At 35.2% G+C, this 13,761-nt stretch overlaps 1 protein-coding gene across 1 annotated transcript; it reads right to left on the reverse strand.

Annotated features, from left to right (window-relative positions):
- Positions 1-2,777: 2,777 nt before the first annotated feature.
- LOC128205002 (heat shock 70 kDa protein 12A-like) lies at positions 2,778-9,798 on the reverse strand. The gene is made up of 4 exons (XM_052906398.1): positions 9,173-9,798; positions 8,829-8,930; positions 8,302-8,309; positions 2,778-2,944 (listed from the first exon to the last, which is right to left on the reverse strand). The coding sequence occupies exons 1-4, from the start codon at positions 9,796-9,798 to the stop codon at positions 2,778-2,780; spliced, it is 903 nt and encodes a 300-aa protein (XP_052762358.1).
- Between the last annotated feature and the right edge of the window lie 3,963 nt (positions 9,799-13,761).

The raw sequence follows: 13,761 nt of genomic DNA on the forward strand, positions 1-13,761 counted from the left end.
TTAGTCCAAGAACGGGCGAAGCTAATTTGATTTGATAAGATAATTATTACTGTATAGTCAGATAATCAGACTTCAAGTGGGCAAATATTTCCTCATCTTAATAATACAATGAAAACTACATAGACAACAGTTTGCATTATATCTAACATAGCCCTTAAACCTCCCTGAAATCATAACTTGGTATAACACTTTTAGAATGTGGGGGAGGGAGTAATTGTGAAATTTTGCTTGTTTTACCTAGGGTGGCGATGTGCTCTTTCCTCTTTTTATAACACTACAGACAGAGAAAACGTAATCTTAACTTATCTTAAAATATATCTTTGAGAAGGAATTTACCTCGATCAACTACTTAACATAAGTACTAAAAACTCGCGTTAACGATCTTTGTTATGAACGGGTTCATTTGACGTACATCATTGCAGACGGAAATGGATAAACATTCTCAACGACAGACGTTCGCTCATAAGGAATATGTTAATGTATACCCAGAGAAAGACGTGATTTGAGTGAGTGAGTGAGTGAGTGAGTGAGTGAGTGAGTGAGTGAGTGAGTGAGTGAGTGAGTGAGTGAGTGAGTGAGTGAGTGAGTGAGTGAGTGAGTGAGTGAGTGAGTGAGTGAGTGAGTGAGTGAGTGAGTGAGTAACTGAGTGAGTGAGTAACTGAGTGAGTGAGTGAGTGAGTGAGTGAGTGAGTGAGTGAGTGAGTGAGTGAGTGAGTGAGTGAGTGAGTGAGTGAGTGAGTGAGTGAGTGAGTGAGTGAGTGAGTGAGTGAGTGAGTGAGTGAGTGAGTGAGTGAGTGAGTGAGTGAGTGAGTGAGTGAGTGAGTGAGTGAGTGAGTGAGTGAGTGAGTGAGTGAGTGAGTGAGTGAGTGAGTGAGTGAGTGAGTGAGTGAGTGAGTGAGTGAGTGAGTGAGTGAGTGAGTGAGTGAGTGAGTGAGTGAGTGAGTGAGTGAGTGAGTGAGTGAGTGAGTGAGTGAGTGAGTGAGTGAGTGGGTTTGAGGTGAGGTGAGGTGAGGTGAGGTGAGGTGAGCTATGCTAATATAATTGGGATTCATGAATTCAATGCAAACAAAAGTAAAGTTTTCAGTTCAAACAAACACAGTTCCACAATCAAGGCTGAAATCGGCAACAAATACATGATCACCACTGACTCATCAAAACATGTAGGGATCATACTTGAAAGTGTAATTAATTGTTCTAAAACGATAGACGAACGAAACTGACGAGAACGCACATCATTATTTTCAATCTTGTCTATGGAAAAGACTACAGGCGACGTAAAACAACTTACAGGTTGCCTAATTGTTAAAAAAGTTTGCATACCACCTTCTTACATGGACCAGAACAGATATGGCACTGAGCCTACTATGCTGGTTTCCACTGCAGTTTGAAATAGATTAGTGAAAACTTACGTTTTTACAAAGGAATGCTCCTTACCAAGTGAACATCTAACGCGAATAAGTTTTAACAAATGACTTTACCTATATGGTTTAAAAGGGTAGAAGCAGAAAGGTAGATTCAACCCGATTGTAATGCCTCATTCTCTTAACAAAGAAGTATTCAACTACTTATTAGTAATGTCAGAAAATCAATAATTCCAAGCAAATATTGTTGGAAGAGAATTATTAATTCACACTCAAACAGTTTTATACAAAACATGCAAACAAATGAGGATTTCTCAAGATTTACAGCGGTTCACGACAGAATCATGCCGTCATGCATTTTTTTGATGTGGACTAATACATGTAATTAAATTAGCTCTATAAAAGTCTAAGTGACAAGAAAAATTCAACTGAACAAGTGCAAACTACGTTATGCCACTGTTTCTGAACTGGCATCTTAGTGTTAATTTTTATACCACAAAACTTCCTTTTTAACATTTTTAGTCGACAATTTTATAATATCTGGATATTGTAAATTCTATAAAAGAGCAAACGATAAACTGCTTTTTCACTCTTTCTTCCATGAACAGTCACTGTATCAATTCCATTTCGATACAGAACAACATAATGTTTTTCTGAATAGATCATTGAAGTTCGTTTTTGAGACTATATATATGTAATCAATATTGTAACAAATCTATATTAAAAAGTGTATGTAAGTGTTTTATGAAATACTTAAATGTAAGGATGCGAAGAAATTATCCCATGATAAACCTGTAATATAGCTTATATTTTATTTCGAGTAACAGTAAAGAAATGGTTATAGAAATTTTAATATAACATATTTGTTATATTCTTAATAATAACGATTGCTTTAAATTATTCCTGTTTTTTTTTAAATTTGATATCGTATGCACTATTGTATCACATTACTTACTCACTGCATATAACTCCACGACATGTTCATCCTTACATATTTATTTTCTTGTATTACATATTTTTATATAACTGTATTGATATAAGTATGGTGTAATCATGGAAAATAAAAAAAAGGAAAATAAAGAGTATATAGAAATGTTTATTGATTGGTCAATATTTATCCGACATTACTGTTGTCCAATCAAATTGCTTTTATGAGAAGATTAGCCGTCAAAACCCCTCAATGGTTTGGTTATTTTTGACTTGCCGAATCTGTTGCACTTCTCTTATGACAATGACGTAAACATCCAATGCTATCAAGTCCTTCCCTGTTTGATCAAGAATGGTCGTTTCTCTTGTAAGTCTTTCACTCGAATACAGTTGCATCTAGAAGTGATGGAAAAATAGTGGGACTGATGCTCCTCTGGTTCTATCTCTGCATACTTCTCAAGAACCAGTTTACCAAAAGCTTTGAATGTCTTATCTGGGCTGAGGAAGTTTGGTTCCATCTCTTTTAGCCATGGCTATGTAGATGTAGGGCTGGCCACTTGTAAACATGAAGGTATATCCTGTATGTGTAGTCTCTAAATCTATCTCAACGATTACGGCAGCCTGAACCTCATAAACAGGCTCTGAACGAGACATGCCTGTAATATGTGTTGTAGTCTTGTTTTGGCATGTGATGTCATTTTCTTCAAATATTTTACATAGGTAATCATTTGAAAGAAAAGATTAGCTAATATATATCGCTTTTATTTTTAATAATGTTTTCTTTATTTGTTCCCAGTTTTAGTACAATGATGCTTTTTATTATGAAACTTTATGATCACACAGTTTTAAACCTTTTATTTTATAAGGGAGATTGTGTGTGAAGCTCATAGTTTCAAACAATGACTGCATCGTATCTTTGAAAAGTTTTTGCATTAGGTGCTCTGAATTGTATTCCTTCGTCTGCAGATAGAGTTGGGATCTCTAATTATTTGGGGTTTACCTATAAGTTAATTATTATTTGATTTATTGTTAAGTTTCCTCAGATTAATTCATACTTTGATAAGATTTACCTTTTGCGTTTTTTTTCTTTATTTAGGATTGTTGGGATAAGAGTGAGGTTTGTGCACTTAAATTTGTTTAAACCCCCAGTCAATTTAAATTTTACTGACCGTTCAAAGGCGATATCTAACCATTCTTGATAAACATACCTAGTTAGCTCGACTATTCGAAGAATAGGTGGGCTATACAACTCGCCCCAGCGTCGGCGGTGGCGTCGGCGTCCGGTTAAAGTTTTAGGGCAAGTTGGGATTTTCACTTATAAGTCTAATACCCTACATTCAATTACTTAATACTTCACGCAGTTGTTCAGGGCCATAACATGATGAGGTTAGATAACTCCATATTATTCTTTACACAGATTATGGCCCCTGATTGACTATGGAACTTAGGTTGAAGTTTTAGGGCAAGTTGGAATATTTATAATTAACTTCTATATCCTTTGTTCAATTGACTTAATACTTCACACAGTTGTTCAGAACCTTCACACAATGAGGTTACATAACTCCATATTATCCTAAATACATGTTATGGCCCCTGATTGACTGAGGTTAAAGTTTTAGGGCAGGTTAAAGTTTTAGGGCAACTTGGGATTTTCACTTAAAACTCCAATACCATTCATTCAATTGACTTAATACTTTACACAGATGTTCAGAGCCATCACATAATGAGGTTAGATAACTCCATATTATCTTTTATACAAATTATGGCCCCTGATTGACTATGAAACTTAGGTTAAAGTTTTAGGGCAGGTTGGGATATTGTTTAATAACTTCTATACCCTTCATTCAATTGACTTAATACTTCACACAATTGTTCAGAACCATCACACAATGAGGTTACATAACTCCATATCCTTAATACAAGTTATGGCCCCTGATTGACTTAGGTTAAAGTTTTAGGCAAGTAAAAGTTAAAGGGAAGTTGGGATTTTAATAAAAAAACTTCTATACCGTTCATTAAATGCACTTAATAAAATTTAAAATTATTTACGACCATCTTACAACAAGAAACATAACTCCGTTTTAAGCCTAAATACAAATTATGGCCCTTGATTTTTTGTTTTTTAATTTCCTTTGAAAGGCATATTTGTATATTTCTAACCAAATTTTCATAATGGGAAATCAAGTTATTTGAATGACTTGCGTCATTGTTTGGGCGGGCTGGTGGGAGGGCAGCATCAAAGTCACATTATTTATCGAATAATTTTAGTTAGGTTTGACATAAAGAGACCAAACTTGGTATTATTACATCGTTATTGTATTCTAAGTCAAAGCGGCGTAGTCGAGCGCGCTGTCTTACGACGGCACTTGTTTTTTTTATATATAGTATGTATGCACTGTGCTGTTTGTGGAGTTTTGTGCTGTTCTTCCATGTTTATTGTTTGTGATTTTTTGTTTTTATGTTCTATGTCTTTGGCGGTTGCCCAGTGCCGTTAAACGGGGTTTTTGTTTAAACTATTTGCTACTGAGCTCGTTTCTGTAGTTTTTCGCAATGTATAAAATTTATTGTACTGTGTTAAATGATTTGCTTGGTTATTGGGTTGAAAATCAAATGTTATTAGAGGACGAACAAGGCGGTTTTCGCAAAAACAGAAGTACAATAGACCAAATCTCTTGTCGATATTTACAGCTTTTGTCAATTTTAAAAAAGCTTATGATTTCATGAATAGGGATAAATTGTGGACAAGGTTATTTGGACTGGGTTTATCTGGTAAAATGCTTAAGGCTGTTATGTCGCTCTATTCCTCCACCAGTTCCTGTGTATGTGTTAACTCTCTTTGTACAAACTGGTTTAATGTTTCTAGTTGCCTACGGCAAGGTTGCATCCTGTCGCCATTATAGTTTACTCTTTTTTAAGATGACCTAGTAAAGTACTCTAAAAGTGTGTTTTATTATATACAGATAACATTGTTCTACTGGCGTCAAGCAAAGCTGATTTACAAGTACTTTTGAATGGTTTAGCTGCTTGGTGTAATATTAATTACATGTCTATCAATACAACAAGGAGAAATATAGTTCACGTTCGACCTAAATATGTACACATTTCAACTTTATGTGTGGCAATGACAGTTTATATGCAGTTGATAAGTATACTTACCTTGGCATTGTTATCAATGATTTTTTTTATTATAATGTGACTGCTAAAGCCCTTGCTCAGAGTGCTAGCCTAGCGCTCGGGCTTCTTTTTGCTAAATGTAAAAACCGTTGGTGGTATGCCGTATGACGCATACATTAAATAAAATGACTCTATTGTTTGACCGATTATAAGTTACGGTGCATCTATATGGGGTGTAAACTCGTTTTCCTGCATCAACGCCGTGCATAATAGTCATGCGTTTCTTTTTCGGCGTTGGGAAATATACACCAAATGATGCTGCTTCAGGCGAAATAGCATTGATACCACCAATTATCCGTTAGTGGAAGTCTATATTCGGACATTGGTCTAGGTTGTGTAATACACCTGTGTCTCGTATTAATAAACGAATAACACTTTGGGCAAACGGCAGGCATGTAATACATACAAATCTTTGTTTTATTATGTAAATGAGAAAATGGTAAGCCTTGACTTAGATATATATACTCATATGAATGACAATGTACCAAATTCCACCGTTGCTAGCCACTTATATGACAAAATGATGACAGCGTATGTCAATGAGTGGCACGAATCTATAAATAGACCAAAAGGTATACGTGGAAAAGGTGGAAATAAGTTAAGAAACTATTGCAAGTATAAAATTAACTAATATGTTGAAAACTATTGTAAATTGATTATGCCGCCAAAACATAGGGCAGCGTTCAGTAAATTTAGATGCGCGGTAGCCCATATTCGAGAGGAAACGGGCCGATATGAAAAACTTGCCCTAAATGATTGTCTTTGCCCATTTTGCAACTCTGTTAAATCAGAAATCCATGTGTTATTCTATTGTAAGTTGTATAATAATATACGAATGCCATTGTTAGAAAAGGCGAACACAATAAATCCATTATTTCAAAACATGTCCGATATAGATAAGTTGTCTTATATTTTATAAAATAACATGTTGTCAAGACTAAGTGCCAAAACCTGCAACTTATTTATAGGATGTTTTATTTGTGTAAGAAATGTTGTTGTTTTTTAAAAAACTTAAATTACTATTAAGTATGCACGATTGTGCGCGTTCATGTTTTCAGTATTTTATTTTGTCTGATTTAACTAAGTTTTTAAACAAGATTAGCATTGGTTTCTAGTGTGTTACTTTCGTAAATAGATATATGCCTTCCAAGATGTGTGCAATACTTTGTGTTGTGTATATATAGCGATTTTAGATGTTATATAAGTAGTGTATGTTATTATTTTTGTGTGTGCTATAGTCTCTTATAACTCATACACTGAGTGGCAATGCATGTTTTAAGGTGTATTTATTATGTGATGTATATATGTTGTATTGATGAGACTTTGATAAACTATCAAATATATTAAAGTACTTAGGGTTTACCTATAAGTTTATTATTATTTGTTTTAATATTAAGTTTCCTCAAGTTAATGTATACTTTGATAAGATTTACCTTTCACGTTTTTTATATTTAGGATTGTTGGGATAAGAGTGAGGGTTGTGTTTAAATCCCCAGTAAATTTACATTTATTGACCGTTCCAAGGTGGTACCTAACAATCCTTGATAAACACACCTAGTTTTTTATACTTGAATAGAAAATTAAAGATGCCTATTTTCCTTCCTGTTTTTTAAGTGTCCTATTAAGCACATCCATTGTTCTATTGATCCTATGTCCGATCTCAAAATTTGAAGCCTCTGCAAATGTTCTCTATTTAAAGAGACTCGTTCACACAAAAATGTAGTTTTTCAGAAAAAAAATATTCCAGTACGACAAATTAGGTTATGAACACCTTGCAACCTTCAAGAAATGTTGACATCTGCTCAAATCTTGCATTTAAAGACTATGATTTTGAAAATCATTAGAAACGCGATTTGAATATTTCGGTATGCGATTTTACAGGCGTTCAGAAACTTATGGTTATGTGGGAAATACGAATACTAGTAGTTTGAAATCAACTTTAGCATTTCTCATAGAAAAAAATGCAATTCCATATATTCTTACAATAAATATAAATGTATATGATCGACAAAAATAGATCAATAATTTGAATGTCCATTTCTCATCTTCTTCTTAATGTGAAGTATATATTCCCAGACTCAAGTACACAGCAATCGTTTACCTCTTGAAACGGTCGGTGGACTAATAAAAAAAACGATCGTAAATGAAACGTTTGTAATCCAAACAAAATTGTTAATGAATTCCTTTACCTCCGAAGGTGTCCACTCTTTAGAAACGAAATAAACATAATATTACCCTATACTATCAGAAACAATATCGGTTTTAAATCTATTTTAGCGAGAATGGTGTAACAAAATTAATAAATGTCAATTGCAAAATCCGACTGGCATGTACAAAATGGTATACAAACAGTATTTATTTCCATTTTATTTAATCTGTTCTAAGAAACTTACAGCCTACTAACAGCCTGGTTAAACAATTTTTATTTGATCTGTGTTACAACTGTAATTAGTATTACATGTATCTTACTCTATTTTCATATTGTATGTGTTCCTGAAAACTGAAACTCTAATGTTCATGAGCAGTCTAAACAACAACAAAACATATATGAAAAGCTACAGAAACAAGCTCAGTAGCCAAATGTTTAATGGCACAGGGTAAACGCAAAAGACATAGACCACAAAACAAATCACAAACAAGAAACACGGAACAACAGCACAAAACTTCACAAACAACACATTGCATATATACTATATAAAATCGTTAGGTACCGCCTTGGAACGGTCAGTAAAATGGAAATTTACTGGAGGTTTAACCAGTTTGCGTGCACAACCTCACTCTTATCCCATTAATCCTAATTGAAGTAAACTCGCAAAAAGTGAATCTTATCAAAGCCCACCACACTGTCTACAAAAAACAGTATATGTTAAGATTAAAACATTAACACCTCATTATAAAACAGAAACACATAATTTACATAATACGTTATCCCTGACATCATTATTCACAAAATGTCAATGTTTGCTTCAAATTCCTCACCAGTTTCCTCAATAAGCACTTTCATGGTGAACTCAGTCTCACCAACAATCAATTTCTCAACTGAACTTGCTGTTTTCTATCTGGTCGTTTAAAAACGTTACAGAAATTCCTGGAAAACTCTTGCTTATGTTGCAGAAGTTGGCCCTTCCCTCTCACCTTGTCAAACACACCGATACACCAGGTCTTTCCATTGAAATTGTATTTAAACTGTTCCCGGTGCTCCCCTTCTATAAAAATCTCATTTTTCCAAAACCCGTATGTGAATCTTGCCCTTCTCTTGACTTCAGTCCCATCATTACAGCCCCTTTCATCACGGCCAGTCTCCCATTTTTTACTATCACAGTATGAAGTTGACAAAAGTCTCGTTGTATTCTTTCTATTACATACGGTGACTCAGAGTAGCCTCCAACTAGCAGTAGACTGGTAATAATGTCCTCGTGACACGCAGACAGGATCTCTTTCAGGTTTGCAATGATAACGTCCACAGAGCTGTCAAAAAATACTTTCACGACATCATTTTTTTTCAATAAGACGGCGTCCTGCTTTCTTGTAGTGAACACGATCTCTATACCTTGAGCCTGATATCATGTCCTCTATCGTTTCGCCATTATCATTTTCTACTAATGTCAAATAGTCGGAATCCAATATTAAAGTAACCTTTTCTGTGTTTTGTGAAAACATGCACTTTTTTCTTTCAATATTCTGGATAAATTTCTGATACGAATGAGTACATTTCCTTCTGAAATTTTCTAGTGCTGGAGCCCCAAACAAATCTCACAAAGAACTGTTCAAACGCATGGTTGACTCTTGAGCCCTCAGCACAGTCGCCCGTTGCTCTGTAGAGTTCGCAGAGATTTCTACCTTCAACGACTTCATGAACACATATGTCAACTGTTCCTCCACCAAGGTCAGCCAAGATGTACTTGTGTCCAACTGGAAACTTGCCTGCGAACATGTCCTGTCTCATGTTAAGTTGTTTGTCGATGGCAAATACATCACCAGCCTCCGATTCCAAAACTAGTTTGACATTTTCAAGTTCTGCGTTTGTGGCAGCCTCCCGCATGAACTGCCTGGCATAGTCTGTCCAAATGGCCGGCATTGATAGCATCCATAGAATGTGTTTTGAAGAAAACCCCTGGACGGGTTGATCATTTTTTACCTGTCCAACTTGTTGCATAGCTGCTCTATTAAAGTATTGCAAAACAATGCTGTAAACATCCACAGCTTTCATATCTTTTCCGGTCTGATCACGGATGAACGTTTCTCTTGTGAGTTTCTTACTCTCATACAATTTCATTTTGAAGTGGTGGAAAAAATAGTGTGACTGATGTTCCTCTGGTTCTAACTCTGCATACATCTAAAGCCTGTTTACCAAAGGCGTTGAATGTTTTATCTGGGGTAAGGAGCACACAGGTGGGTCTCCTTTCGTCACCCATGGCTGTGTAAAATTAGGTCGTAATACAGGTGAACATGAAAGCATATTCACTGTATGTGGTCCCGAAGTCTATCCCAACAATTACTGCAGCTTTCTGGTTAAGCACATTTTCTGTCGTTTTCTTACGTTCTGACAGTAACTTCCAATGAAGCCCAGCTGACATTATTATTCCGTTTGATCAAAATTAGTATTTATTTTGTATGTTCACTATTTAAGCCCTATTTAGGTAATGCAAGATGTGAATCTCCTTTAAATACACTTCAAGTGCTAGAATAAAGCATTGACCATAAACCTAGTTGATTATTTTACTGATTTTAGGTCCTGTGTCGGTTATCAAAGTTTCGTATGTATTATCTTATGAACTTCAATTAACATCAATCCGTACTTGATGAATTCAGGGATTCAACTGTACTTACTTAATAAAGGAAAACTAAAAGGAAAGCAGGGATGGAATTTGTTAATCAGCATGTTATACAAAAAAACCTTCTTCGATTATAACTCACATTTTTTATCGCAAAGTACATGTACATCCACTGTTGTACCGTACACCTACATGTCTTGTTATTTTAAGCCGACAATGGTTGCATATTGTATGTTTTTTGATGATTCAGTATTAATATATACGTATTGTTACTTTTTGAATTTAATTTATAGAAAACAGGTACATTCAAAGTTATACGCCTCCTATATGGTTTATTTTCCATTCGAGTGCACTTTATTGCAAGAAGTATCTAAACATGTCCCGAAAGTATGCACTGCACTACGACTACTGCGTCATTCATGCCATTGCTGTTAGGTTCATGTTTCAAATATGTAGCTGCTATGAATATGTCCAAAGCATCAACATATAACGTGAGCCTGAACGAGTTGAAAAGGGTAAGAATTCTGAGATTCCCATGATTGTATGCTCATGCCATGTGAAGATTTTAACAGGGTTGGACTTATTAACTTCCCATAGCTTTATGCTCTTCCCTTACGGGCTTAAACGAGTGGTGAATGGTTTACATAATAGGTTGTTCTTGTCATGCGAGCCTTAAGCAGAAGTGAATGGTAAGAATTCTTAGTTTTCATTCCATAATTGAGTACTCGAACCATGCGAACCTTCAACAGTGGTGAATGGTAAGAATTCTTTGTTTTCCATTATTGAGTATTTGTACATGCGAACTTTAAACAGAAGTGAAATGTAAGAATTCTTAATTTCCCCTAATTGAGTACTCGAACCATGCGAACCTTAACAGAAGTTAAAGGTAATAATTTTTAGTTTCCCAATATTGAGTAATCCTACATGCGAGCCTTAAGCAGTGGTGAATGGTAAAAATTCTTAGTTTCCCATAATTGAGTAGTCGTACATGCGAGCCTAAAGCAGTGGTGACTGGAAAGAATTCTTAGTTTACTACCATTGAGTACTCGAACCACGCGGACCTTAAACAGAGTTTAAAGGGAAGAATTCTTAGTTTCCCATAATTGAGTACTCGAACCATGCGAACCTTAAACAGAAGTAAAAGATAAGAATTCTTAGTTTCCCTTAATTGAGTACTCTTCCTATTCGAACCTTAAAGAGTGGTGAATGGGAAGAATTCTTAGTTTCCAACAATTGAGTAATCTTCCCATGCGAGCCTTAAACGGTGGTGAATGGTAAGAATTCTAACATGTTTACATGATCAGTCGTATTGTATCCATGCACTTAATAACTGGCAATGACACAAAAAGCTATTGATCTTACTTTTCCCTTGTGAATGATAAAATACACCGAATTTATAACCGTGGTTTGCAGGGAATTAATTTATATACTTACGGTAAGATCTGACTCTGATCTTTGAAATCTACATTGTAAAGTATCTTGATTAACAAATTAGTTATTTATAGCTCAGCCGATAAGAAGTCATGTACTGAAAGTGCTTATTCACGGATTATCCCTTTTTCAAAATGGATCATAGGCGGCTTAAACGTTACACCTTTTTACGCCTTAACTAATACACAAATTGACTAACGAAAATGTTGTTTGTTGGATTCATTCACTACGCCACATAATACTAAAGTATCGGCTGTATGTTTGAGTTTGAGATTATTGTACCAGGCTTGGTGCTGTAGTATGAAAGGAGGAACGATATATGGTGTATTTTAATGTATGGTCGACATAGTTTGGGATAATCACATGCGGCTTGGTGCAAGGGTGGAGGAACAATGCATGATATTAGTCGCATGTTTATAAATCCTTATTGACTTTATGGCAGGAATCGTTCGAAAATATTACACAGAAAAGCCTAGATTAAACATTGTATATATATATATATATATATATATATATATATATATATATATATATATATATATATATATATATATATATAAGATTGATGCAATACAGAATCATCACGGTGTACTTTACGAACACGAAAATGCAGGCCTGTGTGGTCGCTTACTGTCTTGGGTTTCCAACTACTTAGAAGCTACTTCAGCCTTAGAATTTGACCAAATCACTTATTCTTCAGGGCTCAATTCTAGTTTCTTTTTTTTCTTGTTTACATAAATGATATAGTTAACAAGATATACTCAAATATCAACTTATTTGCTGATAATACAAGTCCTTTGTTATAGTGGACTCCTCCGGACTGAAGCTTTCAAATTACAGACATACTTCAACAAATTATCTATCTGGGCTGAAAAGTGGATTGTTAAGTTCGATTCCAATAAATCTGAATCAATGACCATATCTCGTAAACGAAACCACCCATTTCTCCGCCTGTGTACATGTTTGACACTGATATCCCGTTTGTTGAATCTCACAAACACCTGGGTATTTTTCTTTCTAATGAAGGCAATTGGCATACTCACATTAACTATATTAAAGAAAAAGCTTGGTCTAGAGTAAACATCATGAAACGTCTACGCTATCAACTTTAAAGGAGGTCTTTGGATGTTATGTATCAATCTTTCATTAGGCCAGTCGTGGAGAATGCGGATGTCATCTTGAATAATTGTTCACAGTAGAAAAAAGATAATCGCACCAAAATTCAAAACGAATGCGAACGTATTGTTACTGCGACTGCTTCACATTGAATCTGGTTGGGAGAGTTTAGATACAAGATGAGACAATCATAAGCTTCTACTCATGTACAAAAATGAAAATTGGTCTCTCTCCTGAATAACTCTAACAATAACAGTAGGTCAAGCCCCAACGAGTTAACTTAGGAACTCTAATATTGCTTCGTACGCACACGTCATATTTTATATTCATGCATTCATTCATGCATTCATTCATTCGTTCGTTCGTTCGTTCGTTCGTTCGTTCGTTCGTTCGTTCGTTCGTTCGTTCGTTCGTTCGTTCGTTCATTCATTCATTCATTCAAAATTCTCAGCATGAAATACCCTCCCGGATGAAGTAATAATCATTGCCACTGTTTCTGGTTTAAAAAGCTTATGTATTCCCAAACTAAATAATCTGGGATTTTTATGTAAACCGCTGATTACAGGTCTTCACAATCGCTAACGGAACGAATGCAGTTCATGGAACAAACACCTTTTTGTTGAATATATTGTTCCCTCGTCCCTCTGTTCTTGTGGAAGTCAGGAGTCAACCTATCATTATCTTCTTATCTGACCTCATTCTACTGATCATAGGAGACTTATATTCAAATGTATTGTATTGTGATACTTCCTTGACAAAAAAGCAAACTAAGACATTGTTCGGTGCGTGTCACATCTTCATTCCAATGTCAAAACGATTTGATAGCAAGTGAACAGCCACATTCAACTACCAATACTTACCCCCACCCCACCCTGAAGTTCCAGTTGTTTCACAAAGCTCGTTGGAAGGTTTGGCACGGGAATAATATTATTTAAACCAACCACCCTCTTTCTTCTTTTTTAACTTTCTCGTTTGTT

The sequence above is a fragment of the Mya arenaria genome, chromosome 10, assembly GCF_026914265.1.
Source record: "Mya arenaria isolate MELC-2E11 chromosome 10, ASM2691426v1".
NCBI lineage: Eukaryota > Metazoa > Mollusca > Bivalvia > Myida > Myidae > Mya > Mya arenaria.